This window comes from Sinocyclocheilus grahami, unplaced genomic scaffold (assembly GCF_001515645.1).
Source record: "Sinocyclocheilus grahami isolate Dianchi unplaced genomic scaffold, SAMN03320097.WGS_v1.1 scaffold111.1, whole genome shotgun sequence".
NCBI lineage: Eukaryota > Metazoa > Chordata > Actinopteri > Cypriniformes > Cyprinidae > Sinocyclocheilus > Sinocyclocheilus grahami.
The window spans coordinates 1,379,132-1,400,323 of record NW_015505290.1 but is presented as its reverse complement, the minus strand read 5'-3'; the positions used below and the strand labels follow the sequence as shown (position 1 = coordinate 1,400,323).

Here is a 21,192-nt window from a genome sequence, read left to right as displayed (position 1 = left end):
GAGAGGATGTAAAAGACATTCAAACAATGTTATGATAAACTATACATTAGAAAACCAGGACTGTGTTCTTATTTAACTTATTTAAAGCATAAAAATCTGAAGACGTAACTCTACCACGACCACATTATAAAAAGACGTAATCCCCGAAACAGAGCTTCCCACTTGCGCAATATGGAAATATCTGCTAAGTGTGTTACTTATCTTTGTCAACCTGGCAACCATGTGCACGCGCACTCTCTCTCCACTGTGGATAAACGTGCTTGCTTTCTGAAAACACCGGTTTTAGCTTGCAGTTTAGCAATCTCCACTTCAACATTCTATTCTCAGAAAAGTGTAATTCATCAAGTGTTCATTTATGAGAGAGAGAGAGAGAGAGGCTGTGTATGTATCAATTACCACTGTTTTGCGTTTCTCTATTAACAGTGAAGCTGTGGCTTTAAATTCCTTTAGAAATAACGATGTTACCAGCTCCTTGTTGAGAAAGATAATGTAGCTCTTGAGCGATTAAGCCATTTAGATGATAAAATTGCGGGGCAGCGCTAAAAAGTTTGTTCCTGAATGTCTGAGTGCGCGTCAGTGCGTCCGCCACGTGATCTGTATGAGTAACTGAGTGTGTGTGCACGTTAGATACAGAAGACAGCGCATTAGTTTAGAACTCTAATTTTTATTTTTTATACATAGTGTGTTAATTTGTGCAATGATAACCTACCAGCAATGTAAATATGATTTTTAAAAATATATTAGAATGAGTACATTACAATATAAATTTATTAGAACCAGTACATTATTATTTATGGGCTTAAAAACAAGATGCAAAAAATCTGAATATTGTACCTGGTGGGGAGTACCCAATGTAAACATGAAACGTATGCCATTACCTATATTGTACTGTTGTACAGTTATGGAGGCCCTTCATTATGCAGAGGTCAACTGCCTGCTCTGCCAATAGTTAGAAATGGCACTATAGTATGCAGTGTTTAATAAACAGCCGTTTTACTAAATTCTTCTGAGGTGAAATTCAGTGTAGCCCTGTATCGTGATATGTATCGTAGCCTCTGTATCGTATCTTTGCTGGTGATACACAGCCCTAATATATATATACATACATATACACACACTAGGGCTTGAGTGATTCGGGGGAAAATATCAAATTACGATTTTTTTTTGACAGATATTGCGATTTTACATTTGCAAAGTCAAGCTTCAGCTCAATATTGTCAATAATGTGCAGCACAGTATGGGTATCATTACCCTGCTGAAAAAAACAATAGAAACCATCACAGAAATTCGTATAGTTTCCATTAAACCATTACAAAATTCCTTTTTGTTTTGGGCATTATTCCAATAGGAATTACTGTTGTTCTATTGGTTACCATCTGCCAGATTACATCCCACCAATAGAATCCATCAAATAGACACCATTATAGTTTACATTAAAACCAAACAAATTCCCATTATAACCCTGAAATCCATAAAATTTGTTATTGTGCTTTGGGAGGGGTTCTATTGTATTTTTCTTCAGCAGGCAAGATTATAATTGTATAACTACTTTTACAGAATTAACTTAATTACTGAATTTCACAGAAAATATTTGTTTATAAATAAAGAACTGTCTCTTAAGTCAATTATTAAAGTATTACATTGATTTATTCATTTTAATTATTCATTTTTAGGTATTTGTTATTATGCATTATAAACTTATTTCAAATTAATCTGTTGGGGAGATAAAATGTGTAAGATAACGTTTCATGTACTAACAAAACCATCTAAGAATGTATCTTTTATTCTCCAGTACTGAAAACAGAACCGATAAGGGAGCTTTTGATATGCGCTGTGACGCAGCTCTTGCAAATTACCTTTTTTGTTCGTTGTCTGTCATTTCGAAGCTTAAGTTGCATACGGTTTTCTTTAGTTTTAATTTGCCTAACTATCAATCTGACCCAGTAGACGCCATAATCCCACTCTGTCTCTCTCCCGTGTTCCGGTTTTTTTTGTTTAGTTTTTTTTAATGGTGGGTGTTTACGCAGTTGGCTAGAGCAGTGCTGATTGGGGAGAATGGAGGTGCGCTCACTCTTGCCCAGGGCAAGTAAGACTGCAACTCAAGGCAGGCAGTCATGCATATGCTCTGGAACAGAGTAATATCGCGTCCACATCGTAGGCTTTGCGATTAGGAAATCGCAACGTCTCAAATCGCGATTTCGATTCGATTTCGATTAATCGCACAGCCCTAATATATATACACACACACACACACGTATGTATATACATACATACATGCATACTGGAGAACTCATGAGAAAAGCCAACAACTAACAAGCAATCCATAATGCATAATTGTTTCAGTGGAAAAAATAAGGTAGAAACTAAAAGAATAAAATATCAAGAGACATTTTAAATACTTAAAATTCTTGACGAAAAGCATGAAGATGAGTGAAGAAACAGCAAATCCTGGAACATGTAAAGCCCTGGAGAGAGTATCTGCCCACACACAGGAACAGCTTCAACTTTATAAAACATGACCTGCCCACACAGTTCAGTGTTCTGGAACTCATAACTCTGTATGCGTGATGGACAGACATAGTCTTCCTACATAAGCAGTGGCTCTAGCTCTATTACATACCATAGAGCAGCTTATTACCCACTTAATCAATCACAAAGACTCAACAGAAGAGAATGACTGACAGCTCTTATTACTTTCCAAGTACAATGGACCATACACCGATTCAACAACAGCTGATTTAACCATAGCAAAGCATTAGGAGCCTGTGAATGTTCAGAAATGTATTATTGAAAAGAGATCTTGAGTAGGAAGTTCTCTTTATGCATTGAGAGCAGAGGCATCCTTACCTTTTAGACTGTCCCTGGGGGCACAAAGTCAGCCCTGGCTGTGTAGATGAACGAAGTGTGCAGGGATGGAGGGATGGGGTGAAAGAGGAGACAAAATGAACAAGTAGAGGGGAATGACAAAGAGGATTGAAGGTCCCAGCATGCACCGCCACGCTCCACTGCAGACAGGGCCACGGTGACCCTCTGACACTGCACGCGGTTAGAAAGGAGACTCTCGCTAAAGAAACAGACGGAGTGACAGCTAGAGGAAATGAGAGAAAGGGGGCCACCCACTATTTCATAAGGAGAAAAATTTTCCTTTTTACAGGCTGGCCACACATTCAGGCATTTACCCTACTGTGAACGCTGGGCGGGCGTGTGTGTGTGTGTGTGTGTTGTGTTGTGTGTGTGAGACAGAGAGAGAGAGAGAGAGAAACATCTTCAGAGAGAAACATCTTCAGAGAGAAACATCTTCAGAGAGACAGAGAAGTCAGAACAGAGAAAACAGCCATGCTGTAAAACCACGGGGATGATCCTCTTAAATACGGTTATGTCATGAAACGGGTGTAATCCACAAAATAATACAGCGTAACGGGAGAATAACAACACAACAGAATGTGTTATGAGGTTTTAAAAAATTTGACTCTCTCTCTCACACACACATATACATATACATATACATATATATATATATATATATATATATATATACACACACACACACAGATGTCATGCTGCTGAATCAGCACATCGTTTGTGTGCCAGTGATGACTTGCCTTGAATCCTGGGTAGGGAGGGTAGGGATATTACTTTAAGTACAGGGATGGGCTTCTTCTTTTGGATTGTTCATGTTCAGAAGTAGACAGACTAAGATGAGACCAGAGGGAGAAATCCGATTAAACATCCCCCCCCCCCCCCCCCAAAAAAAACCCGGGAAAAGGGGGGGGAAAAACGCTTTTGCGAAATATGACAGGAGTCTGTCTTATGCCGTCTGTCTTATGCCGAGTTCACACTGCACGATTTTCAAACTTGCCGTTGTTTTTACACTGTGTGACTATTTGGGGTAGCTGCTGTGTTCACATTGCACGATGGATCGGCGACAGGAGGTTACACACTGCATGACTTCACAATAGGAAGAATCGCCGACAGCTCTGTCTGGTCCGCAAACTACCATATTGACCCGAATATAAGACAATGTTTTTTTCTTGGAAATACATCTGAAAAAAACGCGGTCGTCTTATATTCAGTGTCTAGACTTTGACATGTCAATAATACACCCACAACAATAGGTGGCACCAAATACGCATAAAACGAGATTCATTTGCCATGAAATACGTAATGTAATGAGTGTTGTAAAGATCGCGAGTAATAACAAAAGAAAAAGAAAACCTTACAGCTGCATGAGTCGTGACTGTCATGTTAGCCTGATGGGACCAAACTCCCTTTGTGATTTTAAAACGTAAGACAGTACCCAGATTTGAAGACTACAGTAAGATTTAACTTCTACTGTTAATAAGATTTTGGTAGGCTAGTGTTAGATGGATAGCCTAAATGTCCTAATTCAGATGGGCTACCTGCTTTTTTTTTTTTTATGTTATATCAAAAAGTGTATTTTACCAGTTTTTACCATACTTTCAAAACAAAAATTTAAATATGAAAAATATGCAATATGAAAATTATTGAAGACAAAATGTGTTTTACTGAGAAAAAAAAACAAGATTTGGTTTTTAAAAAGACTTTTTCCAAAAGGTACATCTGGAAAAAGGGGGGTCGTTTTAGAATCAGGGTTGTCTTATTTTCGGGCCAATACGGTACGTTTCACAACAAAACGCATGCGAGAAGTGATAAGGAAATAACGCGAGAACCCGCGTGCGTCAGACCGGAGTTCTCCAGCGAGACTGAAATTATTTAAAAAATATATATATAACCCGCAAATTGTCTGTGAGCTGATTTCCAGCTACAAGGAGAAAAAGAAAAACAGATGATGCAGGAGGGAGATGCAGGGAACAGGGATTGGGTGATCTGCAAAGAGAGTTGGAGGTAAATAATTTTGCAGTAACGGTTATGCTGATGTTGTGGCTGGTCAAGCAAATGTTTGTGCTTGTTTCTGTATGATATAATTGTTCATATATCTATTAAAATACTGATATTCTGGTCTATAACTCCTCCACGAACTTCCTTCTGCCCTGTGAACTCCGCATTAGCTGTACTCTGAGGCTCAGAATCAGTCCAAAAGCTTGTCCTGTCCGAGAGTGGACAACAACACATCGTCACATTCAAGAACAATTATTTGACATTTGCTACGACAAAATCTCGTCCAGCAACAGTAAAACGGTATATTATATTATATGTTGTTACACTCCAAAATATCTCAGAACAAAAATTATAATGTGACAAGCATTCGTAGCTTCTTAATCATTATCTTTTACAATCAGTTATCTCTTTCAGGTTAACTATTATAATGGCAGAGCAATTATCACTCTGTCTCACCCTCTGTTTCTTCAGTACAGATGGCAAATTAATCCTCAGTTGTCAAACTAAACCATTTAATCAAATTATATCAAGAACGTTCAGAATCATTGGCCAAACTAGCCAAATGCCACGGCTTTACAAGTAAACCCATCTTGATTCACAAACAAAGAGTAAAAATTAGAGCCATATGACTACCTGACAGTAGTATGTAGTACCTGACAGTAGTACCATAACAGTCCCTAAAGGAAGGCAGCACCTGTCAGAAATAAGTGTGTGCTAAGCACTGAGAGACTGAAGAGACTTCATGCCTGGGTGGCAACAGCATCACTAATCAGCTCCCACACCGACCAACTACCTGTGCCTTCACTCCATCTCTGAAGACTAAGACGGCTGTACAAAAGGGAAAAAAAGCATTTATCCCTCATAAATGCATGTGTCTTCTTGTTCCATACACTGGTGGTCTACAGTCATCTTTCTCCCTAAAGGTGGAATTAGTTCTGCTTTCTGGAGCCTGGCTTTTCCCCTGCTGGAATCTGGGCCAGATGGTTGGAGGAAGCCGAAGACAAAAAGAATGAGTGATGTGACAAATGCTTATATGAAAGAAAATGGTGAGTGATTCTGGGACGTGACAGGTCTGGCTGCGTTTGGCTCAGGTTAAGAGAGAAGAACTGAATAACATGACATGATCGAAACGCTTCGGTACTGAAGAGTGTCAATTTCAGCCAAAACTTTGCAGCTGCTATTTTGCATTACAGTAAGCAGAAAAGCATAAGATAATATAAGCATGTGGAATTCAACCTCCTAGGATGCATTTGGAATAACCACAATGCTAAGATTAGAAAAGAAGGCCCACATTTTGATGAGGATGTGATATGAACTAACCCCGTTCTCGTTGTGCATGTCTGAGCTGCTTCCTTCTCTCCTGCTGGGCTGCTCCTGAGACTGCTGGCTCCCTAAGAGCAGAGAAAAAATACAATGAGTCTATCAACAAAAAGCAGTTGTGAACTATAATCATGAATGAACACAAAAAACATCTATATACATTGGCTGAATGGAGGCAGAATCATCACAAGACTGGAGGAAAAGTTTAAAAGCCCGTTTGTTATTGCCATGTGACACTGTGAAAGGAGCTTGTGCTTTTAGTGGATTACTGCCACTTTTTCCCCTCCCACACACAGGGGTTTCAGGTTTATGCCTTAATCCGTGCGGACACTCACTACAAGCTAATCCTGCCTACAATGATAGGAAAAACCTCACTGGGATGTGAACAGAAAGAGTGAAAACAAACAAATGATGGGATAAAGAAAGGGAGAAATTATTACTAAAACATTATGGCAAAAATCCTAATCATGATTATTTTGGTCAATATTGTAATCACGATTATTTAACACGATTATAAGTGGGCTATATGACCAAATCTTTATATGAGTGATTTAAAGATAGTGATATATATTAAATATCGATATGTTGATATGACATCTACATTTTAGAGACCAGAGAAATTTCTCAATTCTCAATACCACAGCAGAGTATTAGGGTAACTGATATTAGTAAACAAACAAAAGAAGTCCTCAAAAATATTGAAAATAATTAAACTGTCAGTAATACAAATGAAAAACTGTGCTTTAAGGTTTTTTTATGCAAGTCTTAAGTATTCAGTTAACAGAAATGAATAATCAAATGTAAAAAAAAAAAACAGCATAGTCAGAGTAAGAATTAAACTTTCTTTGTTTCTTATTAAAGCTTCAAAATTCCTTCACTCAAGAGCAGTGTGTGGTTTTAAATTTGTCTTTTGTTGTTTGATTAATATTAAGCACACAGTCGGCAGCAGGAATATTTTAGCCCGCTGTCACTTTAAGAGCCGCACGATCCAATTTACAGCTACACACGTATTTTCATTCTCAACTGTTTATGTTCATTTATTACATGACCGACAAAGGTTTACGTGAATAATCACTAAACGCTGCATTTTGACACATTTTTGTGTGTATTTGACCATTTAGGTGCGCACCTTGAGCTAAAAGATGACTGTACATGTCCGTGTTGTGTACCGTCTCGGAGCGCAGGCACAGAAATCCTCCTGTGGAAGCGCAAGTTCTCTTTTGCACTTTTAAAAACATTAATAAGTTTAATACACTTCAATAAATCAAGCACATCCCATTTTGCAAAGTCACGTTATATGATTTGCATGTGAAATAGGGCTTTTATGGAGGAGCGAGAGTGAAAGCGCACCGCTGGAAAGGGGGCGGAATGGGGAGCAATAATCGTTTTATCTCGACTATTGTATTGTAGCGTCTGGACCAATCAAACACACAATTTTTCATTTGATTTAACAAATCAGTTCTTCATTAGATTAACAAATCGCCACAGTCCCCTCACCCAATAAACTGGATGCCAGGATGTCTGCAAATGACACCAAACCATGGCAACCCTGACACCAGATACTTTTACGACCTCATGGAATGTGAGCAGGGAAAAGCACTGTCTTTTCATAAGGAAAATCCCCAAGGCACAGTAGGAATGGACTTTTCTACTAATTAATTCATAGGAAAACTTTTATTTGAATGAACACACATAGCCTTCAGGTCATGGTGTATATTATTGTCATCGTGTATTTTGTCTTTGAGATGGTATACTGTTTTATGCAGGCTTATGATCGAAATACTCACTCCTGTCAGCTTACATATATATAACCCTACCATGTTTAGTATCTATGAATTAGTATTCGGATGATCTAATTGAGAGTGTATATTGTATGTTTATACCTACGCAACATATTAGTGTTCTAAGAGTCTCTAGTAATGTTGATCCAAGTTTCATATGCAAATTACCATGCTTTCAGACAAAGGGCCATAAAAACGCCCCAGTATCTCAGAACTCCCACTTTAGATGCACGATCCAATTTACAGCTACACACGTATTTTCATTCTCAACTGTTTATGTTCATTTATTACATGACCGACAAAGGTTTACGTGAATAATCACTAAACGCTGCATTTTGACACATTTTTGTGTGTATTTGACCATTTAGGTGCGCACCTTGAGCTAAAAGATGACTGTACATGTCCGTGTTGTGTACCGTCTCGGAGCGCAGGCACAGAAATCCTCCTGTGGAAGCGCAAGTTCTCTTTTGCACTTTTAAAAACATTAATAAGTTTAATACACTTCAATAAATCAAGCACATCCCATTTTGCAAAGTCACGTTATATGATTTGCATGTGAAATAGGGCTTTTATGGAGGAGCGAGAGTGAAAGCGCACCGCTGGAAAGGGGGCGGAATGGGGAGCAATAATCGTTTTATCTCGACTATTGTATTGTAGCGTCTGGACCAATCAAACACACAATTTTTCATTTGATTTAACAAATCAGTTCTTCATTAGATTAACAAATCGCCACAGTCCCCTCACCCAATAAACTGGATGCCAGGATGTCTGCAAATGACACCAAACCATGGCATCACACTTGACGTGGTTCATTGTTTGCTTATAACTGGAGTCACTTAATCATGCAGATTTATGCTACAAGCTTTTGTAGAATTGTACAGTAAGAAAGTTATTTCCCTTAACCAGGAAATTAACGTTCTTAGAATTGACAAGACAGTTGACCCTGAGAGGTCAGCTAAATATCTACAGCGGATCTAAATATTCATAATTAATTATAACTAGTTATGATTAATTATTCATATTTCCCATGAGCTGATTCGTTACAGTATTTTCATAATCGTTGGAGGCCGAAATCAAAACGGTTTTTCGATTAATTGCACAGCCCTACAATTGACAATGCCTTGCTCACTGTAATTTGAAGGCACTGACACATTCAAAGCTACTTTGAGATCATTCATTTTGTGAAAAGCACAACAGAACTGAATCAGGAACAGAACCCTGCATTGTTCAGCCAGGATGTGCTTGTCCCTTTCTTTCACATGTTGGAGGCCACTGAAAAGGGAATGAAAAACATTCAGCCACTGTCAGCCAATGAGAGGAGAGCGGTAGTGGGCGAGACGTGGCCTGCAGCCAGTCAAGTGGGAGTGTTCTCACCCTGATCGCTGCTTTCAGTGGGCGAGTCTTCGTGGCGTAGGTAGAACTTCACCTCCTGCTTTCTGGGGCCCCATTTCTGCAGGTGCTCATACATCATGTGGTCAAATGGTATGGCTCGTTCTGGAGAGGGGAAAACATAAGACACGGCATTAAAACAACAAGCCACTCTAATTTTAGAAAGGTCAGAAACATCATTTTTCGTTCCTCCAGGAAAAAAAGTTTGTAAAAAGGTGAGGAGATTGTGTGTTCACAGAGAGAGCAGGAAAGAGATCCTTCTCCTGCTGAGAAGCGTTTCATTCCAATGGTACACACTTAAAGCCACACCTGAAGAGAAAGAACAGAGGAACAGAAACAGTGGGATCAAGAGAACAAAGACGACATGAATCAAACGTGGCGTCCAGCCAGAGGAATGTGGTGGGGCTGGGTGGGCAACAAAGACATGGATGGGGAAAAACAAAATTTGGACATTGCTAACAGGTGGAGGGACATCTGGAAGCCTGGCAACCATTCAAAGAGTAATGGGATAAAACGACAGAAAAATAGAAGAATGTATGAAAGTGGAGAATATCAGAAAAGCACACAGGCTCAGGGACATTAACAAAGAAAGTGAGAGCAGCCAAATTTAACCTAAAAAAAACCTGGAGCCAGATGCTTCAGTTAAATGTAAAAAAAAAAAAGTTTGACAATCAGACTATATGGACAGGAATTTTATATAACTAGGTTTCACAGTCACAGCCATGATGCTATGATGTTGTGGGTGGTTGTTCCAAAATAGCTGTTAAGGTGGTTGCTAGGTGGATGCTTACTAGGCCATGTAACCAAAACTTAAGACGCATCAAAATATTTCATAAAGACATTGTAAAAGTAATACATATGAATAGAGCAGTTAAATCAAAGTTTTCTGAAGATACACGATTGCTTTATTGATAAACAGATTTAATTTAGGCTTTTATTCACATAGATAGAGCACATCAAATATGGTAACCTGGAGCCAGATGCTTCAGTTAAATGTAAAAAAAAAAAAAGTTTGACAATCAGACTATATGGACTGGAACTTTAGGAACTTTATATAACTAGGTTTCACAGTCACAGCCATGATGCTATGATGTTGTGGGTGGTTGTTCCAAAATAGCTGCTAAGGTGGTTGCTAGGTGGATGCTTACTAGGCCATGTAACCAAAACTTAAGACGCATCAAAATATTTCATAAAGACATTGTAAAAGTAATACATATGAATAGAGCAGTTAAATCAAAGTTTTCTGAAGATACACGATTGCTTTATTGATAAACAGATTTAATTTAGGCTTTTATTCACATAGATAGAGCACATCAAATATGGTAAATGGAAACTCAGCCATACTTGATTGACCCGTGACAACCAATGAGGTTGAGTTTCCGTTTGCCATATGGATTACTTTTACAATCTATTTATTAACTTTTTGAAGCATCAAAGCTTTGGTTGTGTGGACTGAGGTGAACAGATTTGGAATGGCATGAGGGTGAGTAATTAATGACTGAATTATGATTTTTGGATGAAAAGCTCAATGAAGAAGTGAATGTTTTAATGATCAATTAAGTACTCTAAATAAATATTAATTATCAATAATTACTGATATTCTAAAATAATTATTTTGAGAGTCTCATAGAAAAGCCTGAACTGCTGAGCACCACAATAAAAGATTTGGTGAGGCAAAATATCCACTTAGTAACCAGACACTAATGATGAATCTTGTGCAATCCATCACCTGCTGTAAAATAACTGGGCTCATCAGAATTTCAATGACAGATGCACTTCAAGATGAAAGGACACAGTGCTGATGGAAGGCCTTTTGAAAGGAGGCTCCCTGAGCAAAGATAACATTACTGGCACACAGCTGTTTGTACAAATCACTATCATCAAGGGAAATAGAAAAATGAAGGGAAAAAATGGACCCATTTGTCAGAACAGAAGTAGCGGTTATGTCTGAAAGGACTAAGTGAGCGTGTTTTTCTTTGCAGTCAGATTCTTTAAAAAATACTGATCGTGAGTGTCTTTGAAAGAATAAAAGCACTGAATGTTTTTTACTGAAAGAAACAGCCAGGGTGGGAAGGTGAGAAAATCAGAGGATATTGGAGTCTGTACAAATGATTTCAATTAAAGCTGAGTGCTTTCACCTTGTCAATATTTTTCACTTTTTAGATTAAGAACTGTAGTCAATGAAAGACTAATTCATATCCTGCAACAGTCATTACCTACAATTACGGTGTTCACTTGTTATAAACGGATAAGGATGAGAGGGATGGGGTTACAAGCATTTTTGCAATGGCGACACTCACCATTTCCATGCCAAACCTCGGCCAGGTGGCAGCCGCTTTCTCCTGGCTCCTTACAGAATTCCACCACATCACGACACGTCGTCTCTGGAGTGATGGGCACCTCTGTCAGCGCCTGCTCCCCATCACTCAAATACACCGTTAAAATCATCTGGGAGACAAAAAGAGAGAATATTTTTAATATTTCATACCAAAGACTGAAAAGCAGGCATTCCCACTCACCTATAAAAACACTGGGGGGCAGTGTCATTGCTCAAAAACAACTCAAACAACATTAGTCATGGATTAATTTGCTATTTAGCCCTAGTTATTAATGAATACTCTAACTTTATACCCTAAGTGTGTCTGAGACATGCAATTCTTACAAAACCCATGTAAATTCCCTCTTCCTCCAAAGCATCCAGAAAGGCCAATCCTACATTATTTTCTCTTGAATGGAGGGCAGTTCAAAACACAAGTGTGTAGGAGAAGAAAGAGCTCTTGTCCTGAAGCAAACCTGTCAAATAGAATATTTGACAGGTTTATAAAGTAGAAACAAAATATTGACATTCTTTTGTGCATAGAGTTGAAAGCAACAATTGGATCAGGTCAGTTTCAGTGAACTCTGTGTAGAGCAACATTAGGACCGAAATATTTAAATATTTACATCATGCAGTGTGTCTACATTTAAAACATTGCTTTTAAGAGCTTTACATCTTAAGTTGTTGCATACAGGAAGATATAGCACAACTATACAACACATTATGGTTGTTGATGAGATTTCTAGCCCCTCCCCTCAGCTATAATTCACTCTGATAGAGGGAGGAGCCTGGGCCTGTCAGATTGATAGTGACTGACAGGTGTGGTGAGCTGGTTAGTGCTGCTCTAAGTGCAGTGTGACAGAGGAGAGATGGATGGTTTGATGCAAAATGGAGAGCGCGAGCACGAGAAAGGCAGAGGGGAAGATCAAGAAGAGGGGTGATGTAAATATTACCTCCCTAATGAGAAGAGGAGAGCATGATCGTCTAATGTCTGCTATACAGTACTGCACTGCCACTTTCATGCAAGTATTTAAACAAACACACTATTCCAAACAGTGGCTTTTTATCCTTGATATATTATGAGTATGGACTAACAAAAGGACACTTCATGAAATGTGTCACTGTGCAGCTTGGCAGAGAGTAGAAGACAGATTCATTACATCAACCATCACAAAATCATCTCAACCGGTCACAACGGAGGACTGTGATACGGCCAGTGTGACACACGTGACATTTCTCAAGATAGACAAAAGGGCATCAAGATTACGTGGCTGGGGAAACCTTTATGTGTTATATAAGTCTAAAGTATCACATTACCTGCCATAATTACAAATGAGAAGTAAGCCTGACCTTTGTGTGGTGCTGAATCTTAAGAGAAAAGCAAGTATGTCCAAGACAACTTGATAAATGGGTGTTTTTCAGCTATGGGTGCTTTTGGCCCTGAGGTCGTAAAGTGTGTTTGAAAAAGTTTAATATAAGTAATATATTACTGGTTATCAAGTCAGGTACCATTTCCATCACATCTCAAATGATGCAGTGTTTTTAATAACACTCTGTAATGGAAATAATCTGTCAATCTAGTCAAGGCTAATTTTTTTTTAGATAGCTAGCATGTATCCTAAATATACACATTCGTACATTTAGCATAATTTGACAAATATTTACAGCTTAAAAACACCACAAATATTCTGCTCACATATTATATTTACCTTGTCTTTTCATTTTCTTCACAAGTCACATGTAAGATATAGTACTTAAATTATTTTATAAAGAATTTTCACACACTAAGTTGTCAAGTTGACTGTTTTCAGATCATTTAGAAACAGAAAACATTATTAAAACAATGTTACAAAAGATTTCTAATTCAAATAAATGATGTTTTGCACTTTGTATTTAAAAGATACTGGGGAAAACCCCCCAACAAACGTCACCAAGCAGAATGACCTATTTAAACGGATGATCTTAAAAGTAAATGTGTCTTGTGCACCAAATCAGCATATTAGAATTCTTTCTGAAGGATCATGTGACACTGAAGACTGGAGTAATAACTGCTGAAAATTCAGCTTTGCTATTACAATTATTTTTTTAAATTATAATAGAACAGTTCATTTTTAATAATTTTAGAATTATTTCATATTATTACTGTTTTGGACTATTTCTGATCGAATGAATGCAGTCTTGGTGAACTTAAGACTTTTGAAAAGCAAAACAAAATTAAGTAATTGTGAACTGTATTAATATGACCTTCATACAGACTAAAAGTCTTAAAAAATATTATTGCATTTCCCTGACTGAATGCATGCAATAAAAACAAAACTAGCGTCTGATTCACAAACAAATGGTGCTTATGTCTTTAATAAATTGACCAGAAATTCTAACAAACGCAATCTTTTGATCTGAATCAGAATGAATGAATGACTCACTCATTTGAGTGGTTAATGATTTAATATCTGACTTACTCACCGCCCAGATATTTAACAACATTTAAAGATTCCCGTTCCCAAAAGAGTTTGTTTGTAAAATAAAATTAAATAATAAAAATATACAAACATATACAGAAATATGTATGAAGTATATGAAGTATATAGTAAGGACCAATAGGAGAGAGAGAGGGTGCAGGTGCTGCAAAAACAACACTGTAGAAAACACCTGTCAGCAATGAGTTGGCATTACAAAAGCTTGTGTGAGGGAGAGAAACGCACTTTTGTTCAGCTTATTTAAAAATTCACCATGCCTGACAGATAAGGTAAGGTTTATCATTATGTCAAGGTCTCAAGCAGTGCAAGAGACAAACACGCTGGGTCGACTTTTGCATTCAGCATACGCACGGTTACTGCATCAAACAGAATGACACGTTTATCTGAGCACTGGCACCAACCACCGCCAACTTCTGCGGTAACTGAATGCATGCAATAAAAACAAAACTAGCGTGATTCACAAACAAATGGTGCTTATGTGCTTATGTCTTTAATAAATTGACCAGAAATTCTAACAAACGCAATCTTTTGATCTGAATCAGAATGAATGCAATGAGTTGGCATTACAAAAGCTTGTGTGAGGGAGAGAAACGCACTTTTGTTCAGCTTATTTAAAAATTCACCATGCCTGACAGATAAGGTAAGGTTTATCATTATGTCAAGGTCTCAAGCAGTGCAAGAGACAAACACGCTGGGTCGACTTTTGCATTCAGCATATTACAATTATTTTTTTAAATTATAATAGAACAGTTCATTTTTAATAATTTTAGAATTATTTCATATTATTACTGTTTTGGACTATTTCTGATCGAATGAATGCAGTCTTGGTGAACTTAAGACTTTTGAAAAGCAAAACAAAATTAAGTAATTGTGAACTGTATTAATATGACCTTCATACAGACTAAAAGTCTTAAAAAATATTTTAAAAATAAATAACGTTAAAACATGAAAGTGCCTGAAGTAAATCAGTATGTTTTTCATGTGTACTGACTCGTCAAGGTGAATTTGCAAAGTCAACTAATAGAGTATCACTTAACATTCAATCGAATTTCTCTAAAATCCAAAACAAGCATAGCCATCAATCCTCAATTACTGAGCAATAAAACATGCATTGCTCTGTGGCTCACACAAATATGCAAATATAGCCTACATCACGATGAGACTCAGGAGTAAGTGTGGACTGTGGACATAGCAATTATTGATTTAGTCTCAACGACAGCTAATTGGGTGGGTTAAGAACACTCCTAGCAGTATTAGTGCACTAATGAATACTCTAACTTTATACCCTAAGTGTGTCTGAGACATGCAATTCTTACAAAACCCATGTAAATTCCCTCTTCCTCCAAAGCATCCAGAAAGGCCAATCCTACATTATTTTCTCTTGAATGGAGGGCAGTTCAAAACACAAGTGTGTAGGAGAAGAAAGAGCTCTTGTCCTGAAGCAAACCTGTCAAATAGAATATTTGACAGGTTTATAAAGTAGAAACAAAATATTGACATTCTTTTGTGCATAGAGTTGAAAGCAACAATTGGATCAGGTCAGTTTCAGTGAACTCTGTGTAGAGCAACATTAGGACCGAAATATTTAAATATTTAGGCCACACACACAAGGTTTTTTTTTCGAAACACCAAAATGGCTCTTTTGTGTATTCACGCAACAATGGATTTTTTTTTGCCTCAACACTAGAATGGAAATATGTAGGCCGTGCACAAAGAATGGTGCAAACTAAAACTGCAGGGAGAACAAAATACTCGTGCAAATGGGTCCAAGTGACCTGCGGAAAAGTTGGATAACCTGAGGAAAGCCCCTCAGAGAAGATTTAAAACACTGCACACACAAACAGGGAACAAGGATACTAGGTTCAAAAGAAAAAGTCAAACAGGACTACTACTTTATGTGGGTTTAAACACAATGGATTTTTTTTTTGCCTCAACACTAGAATGGAAATATGTAGGCCGTGCACAAAGAATGGTGCAAACTAAAACTGCAGGGAGAACAAAATACTCGTGCAAATGGGTCCAAGTGACCTGCGGAAAAGTTGGATAACCTGAGGAAAGCCCCTCAGAGAAGATTTAAAACACTGCACACACAAACAGGGAACAAGGATACTAGGTTCAAAAGAAAAAGTCAAACAGGACTACTACTTTATGTGGGTTTAAACACTAACAAAAAACAATTTAACCCACAAATCTACAAAGAAAATGTCTAACTTGGTCTAAACAAGGATTCCTTGTACCGTTACTCAGCGAATATGCTGTGCTGCTGCTGAATCTACAGCACAACAAAAATTTAATTTGAGTGGAGTCTGTTGTCTGGCTCAATGTGAAATGACTGTCACAAAATGGAACAAACACAATAAATACATGACTATTGCATTTCCCTGACTGAATGCATGCAATAAAAACAAAACTAGCGTCATTCACAAACAAATGGTGCTTATGTGCTTATGTCTTTAATAAATTGACCAGAAATTCTAACAAACGCAATCTTTTGATCTGAATCAGAATGAATGCAATGAGTTGGCATTACAAAAGCTTGTGTGAGGGAGAGAAACGCACTTTTGTTCAGCTTATTTAAAAATTCACCATGCCTGACAGATAAGGTAAGGTTTATCATTATGTCAAGGTCTCAAGCAGTGCAAGAGACAAACACGCTGGGTCGACTTTTGCATTCAGCATACGCACGGTTACTGCATCAAACAGAATGACACGTTTATCTGAGCACTGGCACCAACCACCGCCAACTTCTGCGGTAGTTACGCACACAGAGTGCTAGATAAAGTCCCAATGAGTTAAATTCTCAAAAGGAATTTCAGTAAACAATAAATGCGCACATCATTCATCATGAGTGTTCTGAGGTTTATTGTTTGCTCTACTAATTTATACACTCTACTGATCTAAAGTAATGCCATTAAGATCAAGTTTTGTTTTAAAACATAATTTGTAATGAGGATGAAGACAATTAAAGTAGTTTCTAGAAAGGAATGAGTCAGTTTTATTGGATGAAATGGATCGGATTCAGGAAGCTATGGCAAGAGAAACACACAAGAAGGCTTGGTAGAACTCTGCAGCCCAGAATTCTACATAAAACACATCAGATTTCCACAGAATTTACAATGTTCTTCTACACATACCCAGTTCCACTGTCTATTAAATATTTATTCTGTAAAATACAGACAATAGTGCAGCACTCACAGTGCATGGAACACATTTAACCATATTTAAAAAACATTCTTTAAAATTAACACGCGTAAAAAGTGAAAAAGAGACATGGAAGAGGGATCTGAATTTCTGGATACTGGGCACAAAACAGGCAGAATGAGGAAGGACTAGGGTAGAAGTATGAAAACCTTCATACAGCCAAGTTTGAAGTAATGAACAGATGTCCAATTTGAATATGACCACAGATGTAGATATGAAAATTCCTGAAAAAAGGACTGAAATCATGATTAGAAAAATGGTCTCATATGGTTTTCTAGTGAAAATAATCAGTTGAGTTGGATCCTAAGTGATAGGATCTGTTATCCAAGTAAGATCAACAGAGGTGCAGAAATCCCCATCTCAGTCAGTGTGAAGAAGAGCATCAGTTTTTGGCTGGTGACTGTCTGACACACAAAAGAATGTTCAAGCATTTTGTCCTTCTGCTTTTCATCAGAGGGGAAAAAATGTTGTGTACTTCTCCATCTCTTACTGCTTTTACAGGATTACGTCTGCTCTAAATTCTGAATAAATGGTGTTTTAGAAGGTAACTTTTACAGAGCAGGTCACAGTGATATACCTCCTCTTCCCTTTCTTCTGCTGTATGTCTGTCTATGAGAAAAGTCTCCTCGCCTGCTAGAAACCAAAGGTGTGGGAGAAATGCATAACAATAACACTGTATTGAACGGACTCATCAAATTAAAGTCAGTTAAATGAATAAAGAGCATTTATTAATTTATAATAATAGTACTAGTACTATTATATACTTTGCACTAGTAATTATACTTACCTGGGACATAAACATTTTTAGAATACCCTCCACTTTTGGTCTGAACACAACAAACATTATTAATTTGGAATGAAGGACAACTTTAGTTCTTCGGTTTAGTTGCGTTACATTATACTAGCTTTGACCAATATGACCAATTAATGATTCCTTAACGAATCAAAAGCTTGTGCATCACAATAGAAACCGGAGAAGTGTTAATACCCAGTCAGAGAATTACGACCTATTGTTTTGCCACACAACACACCATGCTTCATTTTAAAGGAATAGGTTTTGGTTTTGTTTTTTTCCAAAAAAGCATCAGTTTGCAGCATCTAAATGTAAAAATCCTCTTGGTGGCACCAAATGACCAAAACCTTAAATCAGAGAAATGCGACGAAAGATGCACCAAGGTACATTTCAGGTTATTTTAGTTAGAAACATAAATATGGACCTTCATAACCACTAAATATAATCATTTTATTAAAAAGCTACGCATAGCACATCAACCTTTAAGCTCTAGGCAACATCTAAACCATTCATCTGAGAGTATCTGTAAGAACCAAGCCCTGCAACATTATCGCCAGCCACCTTCTTGCATTTGTGTAACGGAGAGATCTGCTCGAGTAAGTATCCAGCCTACTTTCAAATCTCATAAAAAATGTCTTCAAATGTTGAATGCTAAAGCTGATTTCGCTTGAAATACTCAAGCGGGTCAAAAATATCACAACACTGCAGCACTCCAGCAAATAAAGCGGAAACGAAAAAACCTGCACATCACGGTTCACAATCTTATTCTCTTGAAAATTTAATAAATGTTAACTCGGAAAACTGAATTCTTCCTTTCAGCATAGGAAGAGGGCATATATAATTCAGATGTCCGGACAGTCAACTCGTACTTGATTAATCTGAACAATGAAAATGAATAATGACCAATTCTGCCAGCAGAGATGAGAACATCTAGACCCCCCAAATCTTTGCAGGCCCCACAACTCCCCTCCCCTGTTGCTATCTTAATATATCCAATCAGATCCATAATGCTAAAGCCATTCTATAAAGGGCAATATGACAAAGCCCAGCAGACAGAGATGGAGAACAGAAACCAATGACTGTCTTGGCACAGAGTGTATGAAACCATGCAAGAGATTGGTTACTTTTTGGCAGGAGAACTAGACTACATTTTTATGATTAGAGTTATAGTCTCACTGAAAGGCTGTACTATATGTACTATACAATACTGTCAGCAACAATTTTGGATTAATAAAGGTCGTCACTTCTGAGAAGAATTAACAAATTTCTCACTAAATTAAAATACAGACTTTACTAGCACTGACTGACTTACTACCTGAACTACTTGTGATGAAGATTTCATGAAAACACCCAAATGATTTTGCTGTCCAGCCGTATCTGAGAGGCACAGGTTAGTAACTCTCTCCACCCCCCTCATCTCTAAGCAGGACATCTATGTGCATCACCTTTCCCCACTTAGATGCAGTCCGTCTTCTCCTGGCCTCTCTCTTCAACTGCCAGGCATGCTCCTTGCTCCAGATTTTATCTCCAGGTTTGATAGACAAGCTGACCAGGCCTCGAAGAACAATAGTCACAAACTTCTTCATGTCGCAGGAATCACTCGTAGCGTTATAGCAAACACATCCTTTGAATGAGTCTTGTTCAAACCCACTCAGCAACAGTAGCAGGCAAGGGTTCCCTGCAGTGAAAAGTCTTCAGTAGTCACGCTAGCTGTGTGACTGCTGAGAGCAAGAGAGCGTGTGAGTGAGAGAAAAGAGAAATCAGAGGAAGACGACGGAGGGAGGGTTCTTCTCTCATCAGAATTGTGAAGGGTGCGCCACCAGGTCCCCTCCAGAATAAGGCTCCCTCGAGAAAGCGGATGGCTGCACCCCAGACCGGAGGCGGCTGATGGGTGCATGCCGTAAAGGATGGGACAAATATCAGACAAGGATATCATCATGACCTGTAAAAACTGTGTGAGAGATGTCACAAATCAACCAAACAGCACAGAACACTGATAATCCCATGATTAAACTAAACAGGTTGACTAACATAAAAATATGTGAGAGTTTTTGAGATTACAATTGCCCAATCTGATAAAGTATAAGTGAATTATAACATTTTTGCAGGACTCATTTATACTGCAAGAAAATGTAATACCAACAATTCATGAACATACTTAAATTGGTCAGTGCTGCACCGACACCGACACAATCTTCTACTCTCAAATTTGAAAAAGATGTATTTATGTATTATTGATGCTGCCATGTTAAAAGGCCATGAAAAGATGGAAGAGTTGAACCATTAAGATAAAAATAATGGAAATGAAATGACAGACAATTTTAAATACATGCTAAAGTGGATTTTATTACCTGGAATGATCCTCTTTTGAGAATAAAATCTGTGAAACTCAAATACCATATGAAGCCCTCGAGAGACAGACATTGTTACAAACCCTAATAAGATTGGCATAACTTTATATTTATACAGGTAGATAACTCGGTGAAATGCATATAATTACATTCAATCTGCTTTAAAGGAATAGTTTTCATTGTTTTTTGGACTTCATTGACTTTAATTGCATGGACAAAAAATGGTTAAAACATTCTTCAAAATGTCTTCTTGTGTTCATAAAAATTTGGAACAACATGAGGGTGGGTAAATGACAAAATGTTACATTTTGGGTGAACTGCTCCTTCAAGAACTATCCGCTCTTAAAGGTGGTTAATAGAATGCAAAAATCACTTTTATGAGGTGTTTGAACACAGTTGTGTGGCTGCAGTGTGTGAAAACAACCAGCCTATAATGGTAAAAATCCACCCACTCATTGTTTTATAATCCCAATAAATCATAAACAGTCTCTCCACACTAGCAGTTCCAGATTTCTCACTACTATGACGTCATACTTGGGGGAAGTCCCGCCCATTTGTGACGCTCTCTGCCCTATTAGCATATACACAGCCCTGAGTGAGAAGCAGCGGTCCGCCATTACTGTTTTCTTGCTGTAGCTGCTGAAGGTACAATGTCAGCACCAAAAAGCCATTAAAAGTGTCGTGTGTTGGGATGCACCATCGA

General features: G+C 37.8%; 1 protein-coding gene across 1 annotated transcript in view; it reads right to left on the bottom strand.

The window, feature by feature from the left end:
- The window catches only part of LOC107589083 (apoptosis-stimulating of p53 protein 1), a 54,128-nt gene extending 34,341 nt beyond the window's left edge, over positions 1–19,787 (bottom strand). Inside the window, exons 1-4 of the mRNA XM_016277414.1 lie at positions 19,584–19,787; positions 11,651–11,798; positions 9,336–9,455; positions 6,181–6,251 (exon numbers count right to left, since the gene is read on the bottom strand). Coding sequence (XP_016132900.1) covers positions 6,181–6,251; positions 9,336–9,455; positions 11,651–11,798; positions 19,584–19,724 — 480 coding nt within the window. The 5' untranslated portion in view covers positions 19,725–19,787. The remainder of the gene's footprint in view (positions 1–6,180; positions 6,252–9,335; positions 9,456–11,650; positions 11,799–19,583) is intronic.
- Positions 19,788–21,192: the final 1,405 nt, after the last annotated feature.